Source organism: Triticum dicoccoides, chromosome 4A, assembly GCF_002162155.2.
Source record: "Triticum dicoccoides isolate Atlit2015 ecotype Zavitan chromosome 4A, WEW_v2.0, whole genome shotgun sequence".
In the NCBI taxonomy this organism is placed as follows: Eukaryota; Viridiplantae; Streptophyta; class Magnoliopsida; order Poales; family Poaceae; genus Triticum; species Triticum dicoccoides.
The window spans coordinates 726,124,091-726,147,290 of NC_041386.1; the positions used below are offsets into that span (position 1 = coordinate 726,124,091).

The 23,200-nt window shown below is 46.4% G+C and overlaps 1 protein-coding gene across 1 annotated transcript; it reads left to right on the top strand.

Moving 5' to 3' along the window:
* The first annotated feature begins 16,951 nt into the window (after positions 1-16,951).
* LOC119288194 (cellulose synthase-like protein D2) lies at positions 16,952-22,468 on the top strand. Its single transcript, XM_037567821.1, has 4 exons — positions 16,952-17,267; positions 17,617-18,680; positions 19,216-20,023; positions 20,450-22,468. The coding sequence occupies exons 2-4, from the start codon at positions 17,686-17,688 to the stop codon at positions 22,211-22,213; spliced, it is 3,567 nt and encodes a 1,188-aa protein (XP_037423718.1). The 5' UTR covers positions 16,952-17,267; positions 17,617-17,685; the 3' UTR covers positions 22,214-22,468.
* The last annotated feature ends 732 nt before the right edge of the window (positions 22,469-23,200 follow it).

The following is a 23,200-nucleotide window of genomic DNA, read 5'->3' on the forward strand; positions in this document are numbered from 1 at the left end:
ACTTGGCTAGAGTTAAAGGTGAACTCCAACTCATTAGCAAATATGCGTCTATGGTTGCTACTCAAGCTGAGCAAGTACTTAAAGCTCAAAATGATTTGCTTGAGGAATTAAATAATAAAAATGACTTTGTTGTTAGAGTGGCTACTAGAACTGGTAGAATGACTCAGGAACCTTTGTATCCTGAAGGCCACCCTAAGAGAATCGAGCAAGATTCTCAGAGAAATAATTTAGAGGCACCTAGTTCTTCTAAAAAGAAGAAAAAGAAAAATGATAGGACTTTGCATGCTTCTAGTGAACCTACTGTAGACACACCTGAGAATCCCAATGATATTTCTATCTCTGATGCTGAAACACAATCAGGTGATGAACATGAACCTAGTGATAATGTTAATGATAATGTTCATGTTGATGCTCAACCTAGCAAAAACAATGAAGTAGAGGTTGAACTTGTTGTTGATCTTGATAACCCACAATCAAAGAATCAACGTTATGACAAGAGAGATTTTGTTGCTAGGAAGCACGGTAGAGAAAGAGAACCATGGGTTCAGAAACCCATGCCCTTTCCTCCTAAACCATCCAAGACAGAGGATGATGAGGATTTTGAGCACTTTGCTAAAATGATTAGACCTATTTTCTTACGTATGCGCTTAACTGATATGCTTAAAGTAAATCCTTATGCTAAGTATATGAAGGATATCATTACAAACAAAAGAAAGATACCAGAAGCTAAAATTTCCACCATGCTTGCTAATTACACCTTTAAGGGTGGAATACCAAAGAAACTTGGAGATCTAGGGGTACCGACTATACCATGCTCCATTAAACGAAACTATGTTAGGGCATCTCCAGCCGTTCGGCCCCCCAGGGCGCCTAAATAGAGCGGCCTGGGGGCAGGCCGGCGCTAGTTCGGCCCCTGGGGGCGACCTAGCTCCCAGTCACGCCCCCACGCGCCGGCCCCAGGATGCGGGAAATTTAAACTTGGTCGTTCCCTCTCTCAAAAGATGCCTCAAATCCGGCGATCGGACGTAGTCTGGCGTTACAAAAAACAGAGCGCCACCGCCGCAAGTTCGCGTGCGCAACGATTCACTCGGCAGGTTCGGCTCCAGGCGTTGGCGGAGTCGGCGTGCGCGGGCTCGTCGGTGTCGGAGCTGCTTCGGTGCTGGGCTGCGTCGGCGTGGCTTCGGCACTGCTGGGCGGCGATGTAGAGGCGTCGTTCGGGCTTGGCGTCCGTGTGGTCGTGGGCGTCGTCGGCGTTGCCGTCGGCAGCTCGTTCAGGATGAGACCGCGCTGCACCAGGTACCTAGCCTTGAGCTTCTCGTCGTTGCTCTGGAGCATGTCCGCCCCGCCCATCAGAAAAGCCATGTCGGTGTTCCTCTTCTTCGCGGCGACGTTCGTCCGGAGCAGGTCGAGCTTGATGGCGTTGTTCTTCATTAGCGACGACCACCGCGCCTCGGTCTTCTCTTCACGTAGGACGGCCCGGGCCTGGGCGTCGGCGAGGCAATGCTCGATGGACTCCTGCACTCGCGCGGTTGCCGCGTCGGCGCTTTTCCCCTTCTTTGCCAATTTGTGGCCGTCCGGCCGCCCCTCTGACGTGCCCGGAGTCGTCGCGTCCGGCTTGTATGTCTCCTTGGCCTTGTCGAGGGCACGTCGGACTTTGGCCCACTTCTCGCACTTGTCAATGCGCTTGTAGACGTGGAGGTGCTTGAAGTCGGCGTCTTGGTTGTCGCCCCGATACATGGCGAACATACGCAGCAGCTGCGCGGAGGGACGAACAGTTGGCGGGCGGCGGGCGTAGGGGACGAAGATATGCGGGCGAACAGCGTGCGCACCTGATCCTCAATGCTGGTGCCTCTCTCTAGGCGAGCCGCGACCTCCTCGACGCTCTCCGGGCATAGGCGGCGGGCGGCGAGTAGGTGTATGGAGGGTACTGCACGCCGACGAAGGCGGGCGAGGGCGTGCGCGTAGCGGGGTGACCATGAGGGAAGGTCACGTTTGGGTTGAACCCACCGTGCGCGTCGCCGTCGGTGTAGCCGGGCGACGATGAACCTCATGGAGATCTGGCGCCTTGCTGTCCCCAGGGCGCGTACTGGGCGTGGCTGACGACGGGTGGATTCATCCCCGCCTGGTCGACCGATGAGGAAGACGCCGCCGCGCGCGCCGCGTTGTCGCGGGCCTTCTTGGCTATGACCCTGTTCCGCCTGTCGGCGGTGACTGCTTCGCGCCGCTGAACTTCCACCCTCCACTCGGCGTTCGACAGGGCCGGTGGCTTTGATGGCGGCGCCCTCGGCTTCCTCTGCTTCGGCTGGGCCACGACGCCAGTCGCGGTTGCCGCCGCGCGCGGCATGGAGTACTTCTTCGGCGGCATGGCGTACTTCTTCGCGGCGAGCGGGAGGGGTTTGGCGGGAGAAAGGGAGAGAATGGCGGGAGGAAGGCGAGCGAGCGGGAGAGATGCGAGGGAAAAGTGTCAAGAAATGGCGGGAAAAGGCCCTCGGGTCGCCTCCAGGGCGGGCCCACGCGCCTTTTTCGCTTGTGCCGGCTCCCCAAGCGCCCCCCAGGGCGGCGGGTTCGGCCTGGGTCCGCCGGCACCAATTTTGGCACGAGCCGGCGAAAAACGGGCTTCTGGGGGCGCGACTGGGGCCTTTTTTTGGCGCCGGCGCGGCAAAATCGCCTGGGGAGGGCCTGTTGGGGGTGCGGCTGGAGATGCCCTTAGAACTGCTTTATGTGATCTGGGAGCCGGTGTTAGTGTTATACCTCTCTCTTTATATCGTAGACTTGAATTGAATAAGTTGACACCTACTGAAATATCTTTGCAAATGGCTGATAAATCAACTGCCATACCTATCGGTATTTGTGAGAATGTGCCTGTTGTGGTTGCAAATGTCACTATCTTAACGGACTTTGTCATTCTTGATATTCCCGAGGACGATAGTATGTCTATTATCCCTGGTAGACCCTTTTTGAATACTGCAGGGGCTGTTATTGATTGCAACAAAGGCAATGTCACTTTTCATGTTAATGGTAATGAGCATATGGTACACTTTCTGAGGAAACAATCTCAAGTTCATAGCATCAATTCTATTGGAAAAGTTCCAACTATCATTATTGGAGGTTTTGAATTTCCTCTCCCTACTGTCAAGAAAAAGTATGATATTCTTATTGTTGGGGATTTTTATATCCCCGTTGAGGTAACTTAGTGTTATTTGAAATTTCTCCGGTTCCGTGTTATTCGGAATGAGTTTGTTAACAAGACTTGATCAACCTTGTTAGTGGATTCATTTTGATGATCATGAGATGGATGAAACTAGAAGGCACAACCTTGTGTACCCTCTTTTTACTTCTTGTTATTTAAAATAAATAAAGCAAAAATAGTATTATCCGTCTGTTTTTTGAGTTTTCCGTGCAATAAAAAATAACCCGAAAATAAAAGTGCTCCAAATGCCTGCAAATTCGGTATGATTTTTTATGGATTATTTGAGGATTTTAAGCACTGAAATCACTGCAGGAGGGGCAAGCACCAGGCCACGAGAGTGGAGGGCACCACCCCCCCTATAGGGCGCGCCTCCCTGTCTCGTGGGCCCCTGGTGGCCCCCCTCCACTTATGTCAACACCCACACACTTCATCTTCTACCCAAAAAAATCCCCATCCAGCTCAAGCATGAGTTCTAGCTCATTTTGCTGCGATTTTCGATCTCCTTGCTCAAAGCTCCACTCACAAAACTGCTTTGGGAGATTGTTGCTTGGTATGTGACTCCTCCATTGGTCCAATTAGTTTTTGTTCTAGTGCTTTATTCATTGCAAATTTTTGCTATCTTGGTGACCATGTTCTTGAGTTTGCATGTTAAAGTTATGAGGTCCCAAGCATTTCTAACGCATGATATAGGCTCTAGGCATTTGTAGGAGTAGTTGCTACCATTCTTGTTAAGTTTTATTCGCTTTTATTTTGAAGTTACTAAAATTTCAGAAATTTTCAGAAAATGTTAAGGAAATTTTTGAGGGGCTCTTCTAGCCAAGGCTCTCAGGAAAAACAAGCCAAAGAGAAGGAAAAAGCCAAGTATAATCTTCCTCGCTTAGCGGAAGTGCGGGCGTGTGAATGGCCATGCAATGATTTCTTGAAAGAAGCTGGAATTCATGAAGATTTTTATTCTTTGATCAATATTGCAGGCCTCACCGATTTCATCAACGACCGGATTGATCAGTATCTTTTACTCACTAATACATTCGTGCAAAACTTTTCTTTATTATCCTAAGAAGTCACCGCCTGCAGTATCATTTCATTTATATGATGAATTTAGAGGAATGTATTTACGTAATTTTTGCGCGGTGTGTAGGATACTTTATGAGGGAGAATTAGAGGAACCCCATCATAAAGATGTGGATGGCTTTGTTAACACTATAGTTGTAGAGGAGCCAAAGAAGGGTTCCGAGGCAAAAGTCTCTAGCATACACTTTCCTGATTTACGCTACTTTGCTATATTTGCTAGTAGATGCTTGATTGGTCGTGGAAATAGTGGAAACTTAAGTGTTCCTGATATTATCATTCTTCAACATGCCTTGCTTGGAGACAATACTTTTAGTATGGGTGCCGTCGTTGCTAAATGGCTAGCCCTGAGTCATACAAAAGGCCCCATATTTGGAGGTATCTATGTTGCACGCCTTGCTAGGCATTTTCAGATACCCATTAGGCATCTTGAGAAAGAGGAGACAATATTGCCTCCTCACATTTTAGATTACAAGAGCATGGTAGCACACAAGTTTATTGTCGACAACAAAGAGAGGATGCTCTTGTATAAACTTAGATTCAATAAGAAACACATTGAGATTATTATTTTGCCTGCGCCTCTATTGTTTGATTTGCTTGCAGAAAAATTTCTCGTCACACCGGAAGCGGTGAACATTCATTGAGCTCAAGTTTTTACTCCAGAACCACTAGTGCAGAACCGGCCTTTAGTGACGGTTCGTGACGGCCTTTAGTAGCGGATCATCAGTCCAGTGGGATCCGGAGATGACCAGCCAGTGGTATCCTGATTACACCTCTCATTACACCGAAGAGAGTAGCGGCGGTCCCTGGTATTAGACCGACTTAGGCCAAAAGCCTAAGCTTGGGGGAGTACGTATTTCTCACTGACTTTACATTCATGTTCACACGCTAGTTGTCGGTGCTCATACTCTTTCATTGTATTATCCTTGTTAGTTTAAAATTCCTTTTTGTAGTTTTCTTCTTGTGTGTTTGATAAATCTTGAGAAAAAACCAAAAAAATCAGTTAGTTTAATTTCCATGCTTGTAGTAGAAATTAAAATGAAAACCCAAAAAGCTTTCTAGTTCTTCTTTCTTGTTGGGAGATTTCCCGTGTAAATAGTTTTTATTTTCTTTTATTTACTTCGGGGGTCGAGAAGACCATATTGAAAATGTTTAGTGGCTCTCATATGCATGATTATTTATTTAACTTAGAGTTATTGATTGTCTTCTCTTTTGAGTTGAATGCTTGCAGATTCCAGCTTAGTCCAATGCACGTGCACTATTATTATTATACACATCGTTCGGTCGCACAAGTGAAAGGCAATAATGACGATATAAGATGGACTTATTGGGATGAAAGGAGCTGGTATGAACTCGACCTCTCTTGTTTTTGTAAATATGATGAGTTCATCGTTCTTGAGTCAGCTTATTATGAAGTAAACATATTTGCAATAACATTTAGAGATTATAGTTGCTTGTGCCATGCTTGATTAGCTTTGAGTTATAATGGTTTACCTTGCATGCCAACATGCTATTAGAATGATTATGATGTGGTATGATGGGATGGTATCCTCCTTTGAATGAATTGAGTGACTCGACTTGGCACATGTTCACGCATGTAGTTGAATCAAATCAACATAGCCTTCACGATATTTATGTTCATGGTGGATTATATCCTACTCCCGTTTGTATTCCGTGTGAATTAGTTTTAATGCATGTTTATGACTGTTGTCGCTCTCTCAGTTGGTCGCTTCCCAGTCTTTTGCTAGCCTTAACCTGTACTAAGCGGGAATACTGCTTGTGCATCCAAAATCCTTAAACCCCAAAGTTGTTCCATATGAGTCCACTATACCTTCCTATATGCGGTATTTACCTGCCGTTCCAAGTAAATTTGTATGTGCCAAACTCCGAACATTCAAATGAAATTCTGTTTTGTATGCTCGAGCAGCTCATGTTACAACTAGGGTTGCCTATATCTTCCATGCTAGGTGGGTTATTATTCTCAAGAGGAGTGTACTCCGCTCCTCATTCACGAGAAAGGGCTGGTAACCGGGATGCCCAGTCCCATGATCCAAAAAGATCAAAGAAAATCAAAATAATTAAAAAAACTCCCCCAGGGCTATTGTTAGTTGGAGGCACTCGTCGTTTCGAGCAAGCCATGGATTGATGCTTGTTGGTAGTTGGGGGAGTATAAACCTTTACCATTCTGTTTGGGAACTGCCTATAATGCATTTAGTATGGAAGATACAGCCATCTCATAGTTGTTGCGTTGACAGCGAAAGTATGCCGCTCAAAATGTTATTCAATCTCTGTTTTAAAATCAAGCTCTAGCACCTCTACAAATCCCTGCTTCCCTCTACGAAGGGCCTATCTATTTACTTTTATGTTGAGTCATCACCCTTCTTATTAAAAAGCACCCGCTGGAGAGCACACTGTCATTTGCATTCATTACTATTGGTTTATATTGGGTATGACTTGACTGGATCTCTTTTACCATGAATTACAATGTTTAGTCAGTCCTTGATCTTTAAAGGTGCTCTGCATTTATGTTTTACGGTCTCAGAAAGGGCTAGCGAGATACCATTTTGTTATATCTTGTTATGATTGTTTTGAGAAAGTGTTGCCATCCGAGTTTTATTATTATGGCTCGCTAGCTGATTATGTTATTGATATGAGTAATAATTGTGAGACCTAAGTGCTACTGTGAGTATGGTTAGTTCATAATATTGTTGAAACCTGAATGATGGCTTTGCATGTTTACAACAACAAGAGCAAACAGAGTTTGTATAAGTTTTCCTTTATCACTTTTAGTCTATCAACTGAATTGCTTGAGGACAAGCAAAGGTTTAAGCTTGGGGGAGTTGATACGTCTCCAACGTATCTACCTTTCCAAACACTTTTGCCCTTGTTTTGGACTCTAACTTGCATGATTTGAATGAAACTAACCCAGACTAACGTTGTTTTCATCAGAACTGCCATGATGTTGTTTTATGTGTAGAAAAGAAAAGTTCTCCGAATGTCCTAAAATTCCACGGAGGCACCTTTTGGAATTAATAAGAATTTCTGGGCGAAAAAATACACCAGGGGACCCACACCCTGTCCACGAGACAGGGGGGCGCCCCCCCTATAGGGCGCGCCCTCCTATCTCGTGGGCCCCCTATACCTCCACCGACCTCAACTCCAACTTCATATCTTCCGTCTCGTGGAGAAAAAAATCAGAGAGAATGTTTCATCGCGTTTTACGACACGGAGCCACCGCCAAGCCCTAATCTCTCTCGGGAGGGCTGATCTGGAGTCCGTTCGGGGCTCCGTAGAGGGGGATTCGTCGTCGTCATCATCAACCATCCTCCATCACAAATTTCATGATGCTCACCGCCGTGCGTGGGTAATTCCATCGTAGGCTTGCTGGACGGTGATGGGTTGGATGAGATTTACCATGTAATCAAGTTAGTTTTGTTAGAGTTTGATCCCTAGTATCCACTATGTTCTGAGATTGATGTTGCTATGACTTTGCTATGCTTAATGCTTGTCACTAGGGCCCGAGTGCCATGATTTCAGATCTGAACCTAATATGTTTTCATGAATATATGTGTGTTCTTGATCCTATCTTGCAAGTCTATAGTCACCTATTATGTGTTATGATCCGACAACCCCGAAGTGACAATAATCGGGATACGTTCATGTATTCACTATGTGTTAATGCTTTGGTCCGGTTCTCTATTAAACGGAGGCCTAAATATCCCTTAGTTTCCACTAGGACCCCGCTGCCACGGGAGGGTAGGACAAAAGATGTCATGCAAGTTCTTTTCCATAAGCACGTATGACTATTTACGGAATACATGCCTACATTACATTGATGAACTGGAGCTAGTTCTATGTCACCCTATGTTATAGCTATTGCATGAGGAATCGCATCCGTCATAATTATCCATCACTGATCCATTGCCTACGAGCTTTTCACATATTGTTCTTCGCTTATTTACTTTTCCGTTGCTACTGTTACAACTACTACAAAAATCCAAAAACTATTATCTTTACTTTTGTCACCGTTACCATTACTATCATACTACTTTGCTACTAAATACTTTGATGCAGATACTAAGTTATCCAGGTGTGGTTGAATTGAAAACTCAACTGCTAATACTCAAGAATATTCTTTGGCTCCCCTTGTGTCGAATCAATAAATTTGGGTTGAATACTTTACCCTCGAAAGATGTTGCGATCCCCTACACTTGTGGGTTATCAGGCCTCCAAGCACAGGGAAAGTAGAAAATTTCCCTCAAGTGGATGACCGAAGTTTTATCAATCCGTGGGAGGCGTTGGATGAAGATGGTCTCACTCAAACAACCTTACAATCAAATACAAGAAATCTCTTATGTCCCCAACATACACAATACAATGGCAAATTGTATAGGTGCACTAGTTCGGCGAAGAGATGGTGATACAAGTGTAATATGGATAGTAGATATAGGTTTTTGTAATATAAAAATATAAAGAACGGCAAGGTAGCAAGTAATAAAAGTGAGCACAAACGGTTTTGCAATGCTTTGAAACAAGGCCTAGGGTTCATACTTTCACAGTGCAACTCTCAACAGTGCTAACATAATTGAATCATATAACAATCCTTCAATGTGCGACAAAGAGTCACTCCAAAGTTATAATCTAGCGGAGAACATAAGATGAAATTGTCGTAGGGTACAAAAGCACCTCAAAGTTATCTTTTCCGATCAATCTACTAAGCCATCCCTATAACTGTCACAAATAGCCATATATATGATACACATCAACCAACTTAGATGTCACCTAAATACTCCAATGGCACCACAAGTATCCGTGATTTGATTGTTCGATATGCATGAAACAACTTCAGATTCATAATATTCAATCCAACACAAAGAACTTCAAAGAGTGCCCCAAGATTTCTACCAGAGAAAGTAGAATGAAAACATCCAAGAGTGCCCCAAGATTACCCCTAGCGTCACCTCGGGAATCCGCGAGTTGAGTGCCAAAACATACATTAAGTGAATCAATATAATACCCCATTGTCACCACGGGTATTCATATGCAAGACATACAGCAAGTATTCTCAAACCCAACAAGTATTCAGTCCGACAATATTGAAACCTCAAAGGTAAAAACTCAATTCATCACCACAAGATAGAGAGGAAAAAACACCATATGATCCAACTATATTAGCAGAGCTCGCAATACATCAAGATCATGCCAAATCAAGAACACGAGAGAGAGAGAGAGAGAGATCAAACACATAGCTACTAGTACAAACCCTCAGCCCCGAGGATGAACTACTCCCTCCTCATCATGGAGACCGCCGGGATGATGAAGATGGCCACCGGCGATGATATCCCCCTTTGGTAGAGTGCCGGAACAGAGCTCCATATGGGATCTCTTTCGTACATGGGCTTGCGATGGCCGAGTCAAAATTCTAGGGTTATTTCTAGGAGTTTCTGAATATATAGGAATATTTGGCATTGGTCTCACAGCAGGAGGTGCCAGAGGGGGCCCACGAGGAAAGTTGGACCCAAAGACAGGGAAGGTTATGGAGCAGGCAAGTCTTAAAAATGCATGTGACGCTTTAATTGCTGCAATAAAAGATGCTCAGACGGGGGTGTTCCAGCCCGACAGAGAAATGATGAGCTTACACGCGCCCTCAAGAATCCTGAACACCCGGGACAAACACGAGGCAAAGGCGTTGTTCCATGGGTTGAGGGGTTTAAGGACTGGAATGAGTCTTACAAAAGTCGTTCGAGAAAGAAGAATCAAGAGGCAGCCAAGCAGAAGCAGGATGATGACCAGCTTGAAAAGGTGGAATCAAAGAACGCTGAGTCGGAGCGCGCTTTCTTGCGGCAGCAGGAGCAGCTCAACACACTCAGCCAGCAAAGGGCGTCGTCTTAGCGGCTCGAGCAACCAGATCCAGCATTGGATAGCACCATCCCATTGAGGCCGGAAAGCAGCATGGGTTCCACGGGGGTCCTGGACGACGATGCACTGCTGGCTTGCTACCCCACGGATTAAATCACAGGGGTAAAGGTTGTGAGCTACATGTGAAACTCAAGAACATATCCATGAAGGTAGCGGTCGGCTATGCTTTACCAAATCCCCTTGATGCAACCTTCCATTGCAATCTGATTCCAGCTGGCTATGCTCGTGTCAGGGTAGATGAAGTGATGCCGCGATATGAGTCATTAGATCTTGACTTTCCTGGAGGTGAAGGGAAGACGGCACTGTGAGAAGTCACACTTGCACTCTGCTTATGGAGAAAGGACTGCATCGCCTTTCCAAGGTCACCGACTCCTCCTCCAAGTCCGTCGCGTCAGCTGACTCTACCCCACCCCGACACGGAGCGCGACGCTAGTTTGCCACCGCGTATGTTGAGTCCACCCCACCCCGACACCGAGCCCAGCACGAGTCAACCACCGCGTCAGCCGACTCCACCCCGCCACCCTGAGATGGAGCCCAGCGCAAGTCCGCCAGCATTTTGATTTGTACAGCGTCAGTGGACTCCAAAGCGGAAGAGAGCACCAAAGAATAAACCCTCCCCTCCGCCAAAAAGAAGTTGGCTTACGAGAAGACCGATGAGGAAACCAATGCCCAAGTGGCTTCCGAATTGAAGGCCCATTTTGGACCGAAACCGCCCCCGCCGCCAAAGGAGATAGTACCTCTAGAAACCGTATAGCGCGTTGTGAGGAATCTTACTCAACCTCCTCCGGATAAAATGAAATCAGACTATGAATGCTCTATCAGCAAGTCATTCCATTCATAGCAAAAAAAGGAGTCGAGCGGTAGTAAGAAAAGCGGGAAAACTGTACAACAGGTGCAATTGATCCTGTCGCTCAAGGTGAGTATCAACCCGATGGAGATCGCTCCTGCGGCTTTTGCTAGAGAGGTCGGTCTCACTATTGAACAACTCCTGGGCAGCGAGGACATGCCCAGGGTACTCGAGGAGGAACTAGCACAAACATATGTCAGGGGGAAGCCTCTAGTCAGGCCTAATGAGGTCCACCTTCTATCAACGCAGATCCGCAGATTGCATGGTTGGTACCTGCGAGAAGCAGATATTGGGCGACAGAGCCTCATGGTGAAAGTCAAGCGAGAGAATTACATCAATGCAACCGATGTGTGGATAGATTTTCCAGAACTTTTTCAGTTATTCAATCAAGACACACTCGACAAATCTCTCGTCAGTTGCTATTGCCTGTAAGTGATTTCTTTATGTAATTTAAGTCTCTAGCTTCAGCTCGTTAATTGTCTGTAATTATCCTCACTATATTCTTTTGTGTGGTATTATGCATAATGTGTTTGAAATGAAAAGAGATCGACTCTATGGTATTGGGTTCTTTGACCCAAATATTGTGTTAAGAGACTACCCAGTTGACACAGAGGAGAACTTGCTACTTTTATGAAGAAGCTAAATACCCAACTAGATATAGTACTTCCTTACAACTACAAGTGAGTGTTACTGTCTTGTACTATAAATTTTATTTTGCTTACTCGATGTTAAGTGTAGTACTTGATGAGTTATGCATGCCCACTTATACAACACAGTTTCCACTGGATCATAGTAATCATTAAAGTTGACGATGAGATAGTTGAAGTACTCGACTCACTACAAAAAGACCCTGAAGTGTACAAGCCCCTGAAGTTGATGCTCGGTGGGTAATTTCAATCATTATCGCACTATGTCGGCCTCTTTAGTTCATTTCCTGATATCAAGTAATCAATAACTCCATTATTCTTTTTGTTTGTCAGGCAAGGTTTGGAAACGGCTCAAAAAAGAGGTTACGGTGCATGAAAAAATGAGCTGTCATGGAAACGGATCAAGGTAATTAATTAGTACTAGCTACGTCCACACATCTCTTTAGTTCTAGTTTCAATACCATTATCGTGCTTGATTATTATCTGACTGAATTCTATTCTCGTAAAGTGGTGCCTGAAACAGGAACCGGTGACTAATATATGTGCATGCATTTTTTGCAAGAACATTCGCATTATGACCAAAAAGAGGAAAGATAGAATAACTAATGATGTACGTACACTATTCACAATTCTTTTTTATCATGGTCTAATATATATACACAGAACTAATATATTCATATTGATCTTCTTCTTAATTTATAGACGTGTGAGATGCGGAGTAAGCTCATGCCAAAGGACCGAATACGAGCACTGCAAGAGGAAATATCAGGATTTCTGCTTGAGCAGGTCATAGCTCCCGAAGGAGAATACCATTATACCAATTAATGATCTGCAAATTGTAGGGGAAATTGTATATATGTGTAATATATGTAGTAGCGTCGACTAGATATACGAAAACTTGTTATTTGACGGAGAAAGAGAGGACACTTCTCTCTATATTCATGATGATGTCGTGTAACGGTTCCTTCATTGCTATATATATGTACGTACTATAGCGTCTAGTTGAATGGAGCTCAATATATAATGGCACTGGCCGAGAACACCAGCAGGCATAAGGAACCAATGATGATCGATCGATGGACACAAAAAGAAAAGAGGGAAACACAATATAAAACCCCTAATTAAACCCTCCAAAACCCCTAAACTCCTCCTTAAAGAATAAAAAACCTTGCGCCTGACTGCTGCTGACGCGTGGCAGTCATTTAGTCTCAGTTGGTATCACCAACCGGGACTAAAGGTCCCTGCCCCCCGGCGCACGCTGCCAGCCACGTGGAAGGCCATTAGTACCGGGTCATGGCAAACCGGAACTAAAGGGGGGGCTTTAGTCCCCATTTATTACTCTTGGTTGGTGAACCGGGACTAAAGGCCCTTACCAACCAAGACTAAAACCCCGTTTTCCACTAGTGGTGTCACTCACTTTCTGAAATGAAATCAGGCAATAAATTCCCAAATCGGCGAATCTGCAAGCATGAAATTCTTCCATCAAGTTGCAGGATACACCCGAATATCAAGCCAATCAAACATCGACTGCCACATGACACGATGCATTCGAAGCGAAATCCGTACGCCCGAGCAACATCGACATGCCACCCACACATACATGTCAGGCGACCATTAGAAACTTTGCATATCAGAGACCGCGGGTCCGGAGAGTGGGTTTTTTTTCGTAGGTCCTGGAGTACTACTGTTGATCCATTTTCCCTATTTGTAACTACAAGAATTTTCAATAAATCTTGGGGTTTTATATGAATTTTCTTCCGTAATAACGAAGTATTGTGATTTTCGATAAACCTCGGACTTTTTCCCCATTTTCTTTCTTCATAACTAAGTAATTTTCAATAAATCTTTGTGCTTTTGGTCCATTTTTCTTTCTTCTTGACTAAGGAGGGCTCCATTTTAGGAAGGGAATTAAAGAGTAGAGAAAACCCACCAGCGCTATGACGCGTCATCGGCAACGCGGTTCCTTTGTACAACTTTTGTCCACCAGTCCCACCCCATGCAACCCAACCAGAGCCAAAAAGAAGCTTTTTTCTGCCATCCCTTCATTGCAATAAAAAAGAAAAGAGATGGAAATGGCGGTGGCTGGGGTTGATGGAGATGGATGAGGATGACTCTGTTCTAGCTTCGCTCATGGATGTTCTGTTGACATTTCGGCCTCAACCCCTACATAGAAGTTGTTCAGGTGGACCAGAGGCCTCGGTTTCCACGCCATACGACCGCTCATGTGAGCGGTCATGGTCTCATGAAACACCTTCTTTTGCTCTGTGCCTTCTGGTGCACCTCCTCATGATTTCTTCAATCGCCTCCTTCACTCTTTTTCATGTTCTCACTTGATTTCATCCATATTTAGTCCATTTCCTGTAGAAACATAATACAGAGAGGATTTGTGGAATCCTATGTGTATTAAGTAGTCATTAGTGACAATATTGGAGTGAACATCTCGATTTAATTGAAATATCTCGGTTTAAACGAAGGGTAGAGGAGTGTAAAAATATCACTCATCACTGAGTCAGGTGTTTGGTGACTTGCAACAACGGCATCCGCAAACAGGGGTGGCTGCACTAGAGGACTGCATTTTTTGTGGTGCTCCTTGAGTATCAGTCTCCATTCCTAGGGTGAAAACCTAAGGTCCAACCTTTATTGGTTGTTTCTGGCAATGGCCTTGTTGAAGGCATTGTTTTTGGGTGAACTCGAACTTTCTCTAGGGTGAACTCGGCATTGTTTTATATTTGATCGGGCAACGACAATTCTTGTGAATTATTTCCTTCTTGGAGGTGTTACTTTAGGAGAATCTCTTTTTGTAATCCGGTGTTGTCTTTGGTGGTTGTTAGAGTGCTACTGATTGATCACCGTGGCCGGGTCTTTTTCTTTTGTTCCTTTTAGTTTTTTTGTATGTGTGTATCCTTTATGCCTTTGGACATCATGTTGGAACAAATACGGGGTGTAATTGGTATCTTTACTATACCAACATATTCCCTTTGTAAAAAAAAAGAACCTAGGGTTAATGTCGGGAAGTCTTATATCCCCTTTTACACATAAGACATTGTATTTCATAAGATTACTATTAAAACGATGCATTAGTTTCATAATTTTGTGAAACTATGATGTACAATGTTTGTCATATGCAGACTGGATGTGAACTTGAATATCAAGCAAACAATTGATTGATCATCAACAAACTGAAATAATTGGTCTGAATCACAATTGAAGGAAAAAGCAATGGGTTAATGTATGTTGGTTGCCGTCATTTAGTTCCTTTATGTATTTTCTTCCAAAAAAGAAGTCCCCCCCCCCCCACCCCACCCCCTTTCTCATCGTTTTAACTAAGCGCTAATGCCTTGACCCGCAAGGTGATGCATCCTTGAACGATTTGCGATGTACGCCCTAGCACTAACTCTTTCTTCTCACCTTCTTCTTATATTCCCAATGTATCTTATCCCATGATGCCTTTTTCACCCTTTTCATATGTTTAGGACTAGATCTTCCATTCCCTCCATTTGCTACAAAATGTTAATGTGACTGAAAGTGTTGCAACTTGTAAAACTCGACGCTACTGCGGCAGAAGATGGAGTGGTATATATGCACGTATCATAAAGGACATATTGTTCATGGTTGCAAGTTGTTGGATCATTACTATTTTTTGCATTGAATTCATAGCCCGACTATTTTTCACGAACGTCTACCATAAGAATTCCACAGTACAAAAGCTTATATCAAGTTCATATGCATGGAACTACCTGTCAAGCACGGAAAATCAAATACCCGTGACGTCTTTGTGCCAAGTACGGTACTAGATAACAGTAGCCACACCTCAACCATAGTGTTTTACATAACAATGCGTGAAATATTACACTACATTAACTAGTACATGGTAGAACACTAAATATCATAACTGCTGGATGCATCTTCTATAGTCTAGAAGGCGCGTTCTACACACGTAACGGCTGAAATCAGGCATTAAATTCCCGAATCGGTGAATCCACAAACGTGCACCAAATTGGATGATGGAACATAATATCAAGCCAATCAATATCAGCTGGCATATTGAACGATGCATCAGAAACACAGTGCATACATCCGAGCACCACCGAAACTAGAATTTTCGATAAACCTTGGGCATTTTAAACCATTTTCTTTCTTCATGACAAAGGATGTAAGGGAAATCTTTGGGCTTTTGGTCCCATTTTTGTTTCTTATTGACTAAGGATGACTCCATTTCAGGGAGGGAATTAATGATTAGAGAAAACCCACCAGCGCCGTGACGCGTCGTTGAGCTTGCACGCAAGGTGATGCATATTTGAACAAGTTGAAGGGAACGCCTTAGTACTAACTCTTTCTTCTCGCCTTCTTCTTATATTCCCAATGTCTCTTATCCCTTGATGCCCCTTTCACCCTTTAGATATGTTTAGGACTAGATCTTCCATTCCCTCCATTTGCGACAAAATGTTAATGTGATGGAAAGTGTTGCAACTTGTAAAACTCGATGTTACTAGAGCAGAAGATGGACTGGTATATATGCATGGATCATAAGAAACGTAGTGTGCATGCTAGGAAGTTGTTGGGTCATCACTATTATTGCATTGAATTCACGTCCTCACTATTTCTGTTAACGTCGACCATAAGGATTATATCAAGTTCATAGGCGTGGAACTTCTTGGCTTCTCAAGCATCAGAAACTCAATGCCGGAGATGTCTTTGTGCTACAAGTATGGCCAGAACAGTAGCCACCCTTTACATAGAAATATGAGAAAGATTACATTACATTAACGAGTGTGGTAGCGCAATAATAAATATTATAACCACAGTTTGCATCTTGCATCGACTATAAGGGGCGCTTTACACGTGTCACTCACTTCTGAAAATAAAATCAGGCATTAAATTCCCGAATCGGCGAATCTGCAGGTATGAAATTCTTGCATCAAATTGTAGGATACACCCTTTTTAATCCATTTTCTTTCTTCACAGCTAAGGATTTTCCGATAAACCTTTGGACTTTTTCTCCACTTTTTTTTTCTTTATCTTCTTCACTAAGGAGGACTCCGTTTTATTAGGGAGGGAAACCTTTTTTCTTTTTTTTGGAGGGGAGGGGAGGGGAATTAGTGAGCAGAGAAAACCCACCGGCGCCGTGACGCGTCATCGGCGACGCGGTTCCTTGTACAGCTTTTCCCCACCAGTCCATGCAACCAACCCGAGCCAAAAAGAAGCCTTTTTTTCGTTTGCCCATGTCCATGTGAAAGGGATGCGTGCCGTCCGGTCCGGCCGTGTCCGTGTCCCTTCCCCTCACACTCTTCCCTACCCTTCCCCAGTACTACTCCTACTCCCACCACTACCAGTTCTCCGCCAGCTGCTTCCGCCGCCTGCTTCCTTCCTGGTTCCTGCGGACTTCGTCCTCCTCCCCCAATCCCCCCAATCCCCATCCCCACCAGTACTACTAGTACTCCCCTACCCCGGCAATCCCTCAAGCCTCATTCTTCCCCGCACGCATCCCCTCCCCCCACCATTCATTCCTCCCCTTCCTTCCTGGGATCGATCGATTCATTGCCCGCTGCTCCTTTGACTGCCTCGCTCGCTCCCCGGGTTGACACGGAGTGGAATGGTAAGCATCCGGGGCTTTCTTGCCCGGAATCCGCGGGTTTTCTTGGTTGCTTCTGGGAGCCGGTGGGTTCTCCGGCCAGATTTGTTTCTCCTGCGCGTTCTTGCTGCGGGGAGCGTTTGCATCTGCGGCGTGTCCGTGCGCCCCTGCCCGGCCGAGATTCGGGGCCACTGTTTCGGGGCGCTGTCCGATTTGATTTGATTTCATTTGACTATGGATGGAAGGCGCCGGAGCTGGAACTATCTCCGCGCGGAAGAAACCTTCCGTTTTCGTGCGAGATTGCCATCTTTTCCCCTCTGTAGGTTGATTTTGGTTTCGATTTCGGTTCTGATTTGCTTCCTCCCCTCCGCAGATCGGCCAGTGATCCGTCCATCCATCCATCCGCACAGCTCAAGAAAAGGCATCCGGACGGACGGACGCCATGGATAACATCGGCGGCGGCGGCGTGCTGCGGCACAGCAACAGCAGCCGCCTCTCGCGCATGTCCTTCTCCGGCGAGGACGGCCGGGGCGCGCAGGCCCGGCCCGCCCCCGGCGCCGGAGGCGCGGACCGGCCGATGGTGACCTTCGCGCGGCGCACGCACTCGGGCCGCTACGTCAGCTACTCGCGCGACGACCTGGACAGCGAGCTGGCCAACAGCGAGCTCGCGGGCGGCGGGTTCTCGCCGGACCGGGAGGAGTTCCTCAGCTACCACGTGCACATCCCGGTCACGCCGGACAACCAGCCCATGGACCCGGCCATCTCGGCGCGCGTCGAGGAGCAGTACGTCTCCAACTCGCTCTTCACGGGGGGCTTCAACAGCGTCACCCGCGCGCACCTCATGGACAAGGTGATCGACTCGGAGGCCAGCCACCCGCAGATGGCCGGCTCCAAGGGCTCCTCCTGCGCCGTCAACGGCTGCGACGGCAAGGTCATGAGCGACGAGCGCGGCCAGGACATCCTGCCCTGCGAGTGCGACTTCAAGATCTGCGCAGACTGCTTCGGGGACGCCGTCAAGAACGCCGGCGCGCTCTGCCCCGGCTGCAAGGAGCCCTACAAGGCCACCGAGATGGAGGACCTGGTCGGCGGCGGCGAGGGGGGCGCCAGGCCCACGCTCTCCCTGCCCCCGCCGCCCGGCGGCGCCCCCGCCTCCAGGATGGAGAGGCGGCTGTCGATTGTGCGCTCGCAGAAGGCCATGACAAGGAGCCAGACCGGCGACTGGGATCACAACCGGTGGCTGTTTGAGACCAAGGGGACCTATGGGTATGGGAATGCCATCTGGCCAAAGGAGAATGATGCCGACAATGGCAATGGCGGCGGTGGCGGTGGTGGCGGGCTGGGCGGAACCGACGGGCAGCCGGCGGAGTTCACCAGCAAGCCATGGAGGCCGCTCACTCGGAAGCTCAAGATCCCTGCTGGCATCCTTAGCCCATACAGGTATTGCTAAACTTCACTGCACTTGCATATATGTTCATGTTCTGATCCATGTGGACGTTGGGCTTGTTTGTCCCCTGGTCACATGGGAAATGAACTGTTTCATGATACACCTGAGTTGATTAATCTTAAAAGTGCTTCTAAAGTCAAACTTTGGTTCAACCTGGATCCATAGATTAGCTCCAGTTGCTGTGATTCAGTCAGTATATTGAATAAACTAGTAGGTTAGGTGAGAAGTTAGATCGGTGCTGCATCTCGTGATCTTGGTGTCCTTAGTTCGAAACAAACATCATGTTATCATATTGATAGCACCAAATCAAATTCCTCACCACACTTGACACTTCTCTATTATATTTGTACAGTTGTACATACCCTTGATATTTACTATTCAAATTCATACTGTCTAGATAACATCTAGAAGCTTTTAGCAAAAGAGATACTTATTGGTGAAAATGTGACATTATGTCTCAATTCTCCATTGAATTCTGTAATGATGATGTCCTGTTCATTGATTTGGTTTCCTTGATGCTTCCTGCAGGCTTCTTGTTCTCATCCGTTTGGCTGTTCTTGGTCTCTTCCTTACATGGAGAATTAAGCATAAGAATGAAGATGCAATGTGGCTATGGGGCATGTCTGTTGTTTGTGAACTCTGGTTTGGATTTTCTTGGATCTTGGACCAGCTGCCAAAGCTGTGCCCTGTTAACCGAGCAACTGACCTCGCTGTCCTGAAAGACAAGTTCGAGACCCCAACACCGTCAAATCCTAACGGAAGATCTGATCTGCCGGGGCTTGATATATATGTGTCCACTGCTGATCCAGAGAAAGAACCTCCATTAACTACAGCAAACACCATTCTGTCCATCCTTGCTGCTGACTATCCTGTCGAGAAGCTTTCCTGCTACGTTTCTGATGACGGAGGCGCTCTCCTTACATTTGAAGCAATGGCTGAAGCTGCTAGCTTTGCAAACATGTGGGTTCCTTTCTGTCGCAAGCACGGGATCGAGCCTCGCAATCCTGAGAGCTACTTCAGTCTGAAGAGGGACCCTTACAAGAACAAGGTACGCTCCGACTTTGTCAAGGACAGGAGGAGGATCAAGAGGGAGTATGACGAGTTCAAGGTCAGGATCAATGGGCTCCCTGACTCCATACGTCGCCGCTCCGATGCTTACCATGCCAGAGAAGAAATCAAAGCCATGAAGAGGCAGCGTGAAGCTGCTCTTGACGATGCAGTGGAGACTGTTAAAATTGCTAAAGCTACCTGGATGGCTGATGGCACACATTGGCCCGGTACCTGGATTCAACCCTCTGCGGAGCATACTCGGGGAGACCATGCTGGAATAATTCAGGTAGACATTCTCAGGCCACATTTCTTCTCTTCGCTATTTCATATTGGTTGCAATGTGCCCTCTGTACCTACAAATGATGCAATATGTTTCAGAGCTGAACCATTTTGATACTGTTGATGAACAACTTAGGGTAATCAGTAAGAAAGATTTGCACCTGTAATGAATAATCATTCCATTTTCCTTTTGAACAAAATGTGCACATCCTTTTCAGTGTGCATATTGGAATATCTAATTATTAGACTAGTTTTGCTTTCTTAAGTAACAGTGTGTGCATATTGGGATATCTAATTATTAAGTGCTTTTTAAAGAACAACTTTTTAACAATTTGATCACAATCTAATATCCAGATTCCAGGAAACTAGCTTAGAGTTGTATTATATGCACATATGCACACATGTGCTTACCATTTGTTGCTCTGTTCTTCAGGTAATGCTCAAACCTCCTAGTGATGATCCCCTGTATGGCGGTGACGGTGAAGAAGGCAGACCCCTTGACTTCACTGACATCGACATCCGTCTGCCAATGTTGGTCTATGTGTCCCGAGAAAAGCGCCCAGGCTATGACCACAACAAGAAGGCTGGTGCGATGAATGCTCTAGTCCGTTCATCTGCTGTTATGTCAAATGGACCTTTCATCCTCAACCTGGACTGTGATCATTATGTTTACAACTCCCAAGCTTTCCGTGAAGGCATGTGCTTCATGATGGACCGTGGTGGTGACCGTATTGCCTATGTCCAGTTCCCCCAACGGTTTGAGGGCATTGATCCATCAGATCGCTACGCCAACCACAACACTGTCTTCTTTGATGTCAACATGCGTGCATTGGACGGTCTCATGGGACCAGTCTATGTCGGCACTGGCTGTCTATTCCGCCGTGTTGCACTCTATGGATTTGACCCTCCACGCTCCACAGAACACGGTGGCTGCTGCAGCTGTTGCTTCCCGAAGAAGCGCAAGATCAAGAGCACTGTTTCCTCAGGTACATCTGAAGAGACACGGGCTCTGCGCATGGCAGACTTTGATGATGAGGAGATGAACATGTCAACATTTCCCAAGAGGTTCGGTAACTCAAACTTCCTCATCAACTCTATCCCGATTGCCGAGTTCCAAGGGCGCCCGCTTGCTGATCACCCTGGTGTCAAGAATGGCCGTCCTCCTGGTGCTCTCACTGTCCCCCGTGACCTTCTCGACGCCTCCACGGTCGCCGAGGCCATCAGTGTCATCTCATGCTGGTATGAGGACAAGACAGAGTGGGGTCAGCGTGTCGGATGGATTTACGGTTCAGTCACAGAGGATGTTGTCACAGGCTACCGGATGCACAACCGTGGGTGGAAGTCGGTCTACTGTGTCACCAAGCGCGACGCCTTCCGCGGCACCGCGCCCATCAACCTGACGGACCGCCTCCACCAGGTGCTCCGGTGGGCCACCGGCTCAGTGGAGATCTTCTTCTCCCGCAACAACGCGCTGCTGGCGAGCCGGAGGATGAAGTGCCTTCAGAGGATCGCGTACCTGAACGTGGGCATCTACCCGTTCACGTCCATCTTCCTCATCGTCTACTGCTTCCTGCCGGCGCTGTCGCTCTTCTCGGGGCAGTTCATCGTCAAGGAGCTGGACGTGACCTTCCTCACCTACCTGCTGGTGATCACCCTGACGCTGTGCATGCTGGCGGTGCTGGAGATCAAGTGGTCGGGCATCAACCTGGAGGAGTGGTGGAGGAACGAGCAGTTCTGGCTCATCGGTGGCACCAGCGCGCACCTGGCCGCCGTGCTGCAGGGGCTCCTCAAGGTGATCGCCGGCATCGAGATCTCCTTCACGCTCACCTCCAAGTCGGGCGCCGACGACGAGAACGACGAGTTCGCCGACCTCTACATCGTCAAGTGGACGTCGCTCATGATCCCGCCCATCGTCATCATGATGGTGAACCTCATCGCCATCGCCGTCGGCTTCAGCCGCACCATCTACAGCGAGATCCCGCAGTGGAGCAAGCTCCTCGGCGGCGTCTTCTTCAGCTTCTGGGTGCTGGCTCACCTCTACCCGTTCGCCAAGGGCCTCATGGGCCGCCGGGGCCGCACGCCGACCATCGTCTTCGTCTGGTCCGGCCTCCTTGCCATCACCATTTCGCTGCTGTGGGTCGCCATCAACCCGCCGTCGCAGAACTCGCAGATCGGAGGCTCCTTCCAGTTCCCCTGAGGATTCTATATATCATATATGAGTTACATACCATTTGTTCCAGCAGCAGCAGCAGCAGCGGCTTGCTGGTGGGGGGGAGTAAAGTAAATTCTGACCGTTCCCTGTGGTTGTGGTTAAATTAATTAGGTGTTTTTTCGTGTTGCCGGAAAATGTTGGATCATACCAGTAGTTCATTTGTTCTTTTGATTCTGTTCCTGAGATGTGATGTTTGGACCTGGACAACATCAAGTACAAAAATTCATAAGTTTCGAAGTCCCCACACTCTTCTTGCATTGCATCTGGTTGAGTGAGCCAAAGCAAAACTTGCCTTTTTGTGGTAAAAAAGAGCCTCGTCTTTTTGGTTGTGTTGATTTATGTTCAGTTTGGACCTAGACAACATCAAGTACAAAAATTCACATGTCTTAGAATGCTTCTTGCACTGCAACTGAGTGAGATATACTCCCTCCCTCAGTTCTTAAATATAAAAACGTCTTATATTTGACGTAGTACCATACCATGACATACTCAGCAAATCTTGCCTTCATGTGTTGCATGTGCCCATTGTGCTTGGTCTGCAAGAACTTTTTTTTGGTCACATGGATATCTATGACCAGGTAGTAGCATATGTGTTGTTGGCTTTGGCATGAAGAGGTCAGAGCATGTGCTTGACCAGTTCACTTGAGCTCAGCCTTGGCCTGGCTTTTGTTGTAAGTTAGTGCAGGCTTTAGGTGATACTCCCTCCGTAAATTAATATAAGAGCGTTTAGATCACTATTTTAGTGTTTTAAATGCACTTATATTAGTTTACAGAGGGAGTAGATTATTCTCATCGATGGTCGTTGATAGGTAATTGATGGATAAGGACACTTGGAGAGAGATAGATGGAAAAACAAAAACACGGACTGATGATGACAAGCAAGAAAATAAAATGATTTGTTGTTTGGCCGCAAGAACAAGTCAAAGTCTTTTTTCAGCAAATCCTGACTGTCTCCTATGGTTGAATTAGGTG